Below are 2,654 nucleotides of genomic sequence, written 5' to 3' on the forward strand. Positions count from 1 at the left end.
ACGAACTTGTACAAATAAACTCAAATGTATAAACGAACTTTACTGATTCACATTGACTTTTCACTCATCTACGAGTCGGTATCATTAACTACTCATCGCATGCACTATGGAGGAAGGAGGAAGGCGAAGAGAGAGAGAGAGAGAGAGAAAGAGACTGAGGGAGAAAAGTAGAATGAAGTATACGATACGTGTATATATATATATATATATATATATATATAACGCATGACCAAGTCGTAGGTGAATATTAACCAACATATAAATATATACACAGACATTGCGATACATCGACATACAGAGAGATGGCAAATAGGGCTAACACGAGCCACAGAGGACATACATACATTAGTTTAAAGACTTTGATATTTGCCGTAAAATTAGATTCGGGTCATACATATGAGAATTTAAATTTGGATATCGCGTATTGACAAAGGCGTATACTTTTCGATCATTCTGAAGTTTATTCGAATGAAAGTTTGACACGATACTTTGCATACTGTTTCCTCTCACTCGCTGAAACAAGAAGTACAAGCAATATTGCCCGCATACCGTTGACCAGTCTGATTGAAGAGATCGGGTATTATATTTCCATTCGTTCGAGTTGTAGTGTAAAAACTCGGTGAAATAACTAGAATACATCCTCGGGTGTCTCCCGTACGAGTCAAAAAAATCTGCCTGACCATATCTATTTACGTACATAGCGATCCAATGACTACCCGGTTCATTATGGTTATCGACATTGGCGATCAACGCCGCTGGTAAGCTTTTCACATAATCAGGTACGTGGTCCGCGGGAAAAATGCCCAGAAAATACTTCTTCATCAGTTTGTCTCGTTCAACAAAGTTTAAAAGATGTTCCGTATTCATGGTGAATGCCCCGTAGAGATTTAACTGTCTCTCCTCCTCTCAGTTTCCAAAATCCACAATCACGTTTCGATTTCTATCAATTTCGACGATGCTCTCATATTCCGCATACACCAGAACGTTGATAGTCTCTGGTAGAGCCTCCTCAAACTGCATCTCCAGACGTACGTTTCCGTGTTTACGAAGGTTGAAGCAATCACCATCCGAGAGGTCGGGTGTCAGGTCAAAGGCGTACAGTGAATATCCATTCCCGTAATCTTTTCGATCGATGTGATTACCTTTGTCCCGGTACAGGGAATTTGTTCCGGAAAACAGAGTCTGGTAGGCTAAGATGTAACTCGCATTCTGTTCGGCGAATTTAGGACGGAGGGGTTTCCAGGGAACTTGCTCGGAATCGGCGTACAACGCCAAGAAGTTGAGGTTGTAGTGATGAAAGTTGAACGGGTTTTTCGAGTAATCTCCGTTGAAGGCTGTGTTACCCACGCATCCTATGACTAATCGTTTGGGCATTTGCCCCAGAATCAGGCTCTCTCTGGTGAATGACAGGTTCCCACGCGGTATGCTGAATGTCTTAACTTCCACACGCCTTAGCGGGTACTTTGCCGTTTGCGTCTCCAAGGTCTTTGCATGAAGCAGCGCAGCGTCTGAACTCAGCTTGACCCTTCTGACAAACAGAGACGCGTTAGTGACCTGGACTTTGTAGCTGGCGCCGTCGGTAGCGGAAATAAGACTGAAACTATCTTTGCTGCGATTGAGTTTAAGTTTGACATCCACTCCTCCCAAGAGCAAACGTTCTTGAAAACACATATCCAAGTGAAGAACTCCAACCATGTCGAGAGTCCGACTCTCCTTGATGTAATCTTGCCTCTGTCTCATTCCTCCGTTGCCAGACGTTGCGCTGAAGGGGTTGCCATCATCCATAAACCCGGGTGTGTCTTTAAAATAGAGCGACGAGGTCAGTTGGGATTCTTTCGCAGCCGGCCCGTAAGTTAACAGAGTTTCCAAGATGGCTCGGTAAGGGTAGGTATTGGTAGAGGGGGTGACGAGTCTGTCGTTTAACATCAAGTCCACATCGCTGAATAAGGAATGCATGAACAAGTTTGTCGGGGCAACCTTTTCATTTTCGCCGATAGGCGTGCCATCACCGTTGACCACTTTGACTTGAAGGTGCAGGAAGGTCTGGGATAAATCGGTGTATTCATCCGTCGACCCTTGTAGATGAAACTGAATAGGCGTGGCATCGCCTATGTTTGTAAGAGGAAAATATTCGACCCATTTCCCACTCTCGACCGTCGTTTGCGTAGGTGGAATGCTAAACAGGTCCACTTCTGACTTTGAACAATCGCAGGATTGGCGATGGATCTTATCCATATTGTCGAGACGTGAGCGTGCACACGGCCAGGGATGATACGAATGAGTTCACTTGTCAAAAATATCCGATGTCTTCCTTCTCTTTGCTCCTTTCGAAGTGACCCTTTTCTTAATGGGGCGCTTCCTTTTAAACGCTTTATTTCTCTTCCTGGGTTGGCTGGATAACTGACGACCGAGATGTTTAAGGTTTGCCGAGGTGGCGCGCTTTAAGCTGTCTCCCTGAACCACATCACTGGCGATGTTAAGACCAGTCTGCAGCGCCTTTTTACCCAAATAAGGTACGGCTGATCGCAGTAACCCCTTCAACATACTTCCCAAACCATACCCTCGTTGCATTCGCGCTCCTCGAAAGACGGGCAGGGATGTACCCTGAGCCGTCATGACTATTAAAAGAATGTTTGTTTACGAGAAGATCGAAA

General features: G+C 44.8%; 1 protein-coding gene across 1 annotated transcript; it reads right to left on the bottom strand.

The window, feature by feature from the left end:
- Positions 1-906: 906 nt before the first annotated feature.
- Positions 907-2,235, bottom strand: LOC139715364 (uncharacterized protein F54H12.2-like). Its single transcript, XM_071626938.1, has one exon. It carries the CDS (start codon positions 2,233-2,235, stop codon positions 907-909), a length of 1,329 nt encoding a protein of 442 aa, XP_071483039.1.
- Between the last annotated feature and the right edge of the window lie 419 nt (positions 2,236-2,654).

This window comes from Diadema antillarum, unplaced genomic scaffold (assembly GCF_040938485.1).
Source record: "Diadema antillarum isolate AM-2024a unplaced genomic scaffold, OU_Dant_1.0 scf00000047, whole genome shotgun sequence".
Classification (NCBI taxonomy): domain Eukaryota; kingdom Metazoa; phylum Echinodermata; class Echinoidea; order Diadematoida; family Diadematidae; genus Diadema; species Diadema antillarum.

Bases quoted from the DNA above. Each gene is read 5' to 3' on its own strand.
- LOC139715364 (XM_071626938.1), bottom strand. From the start codon at position 2,235: ATGGATAAGATCCATCGCCAATCCTGCGATTGTTCAAAGTCAGAAGTG.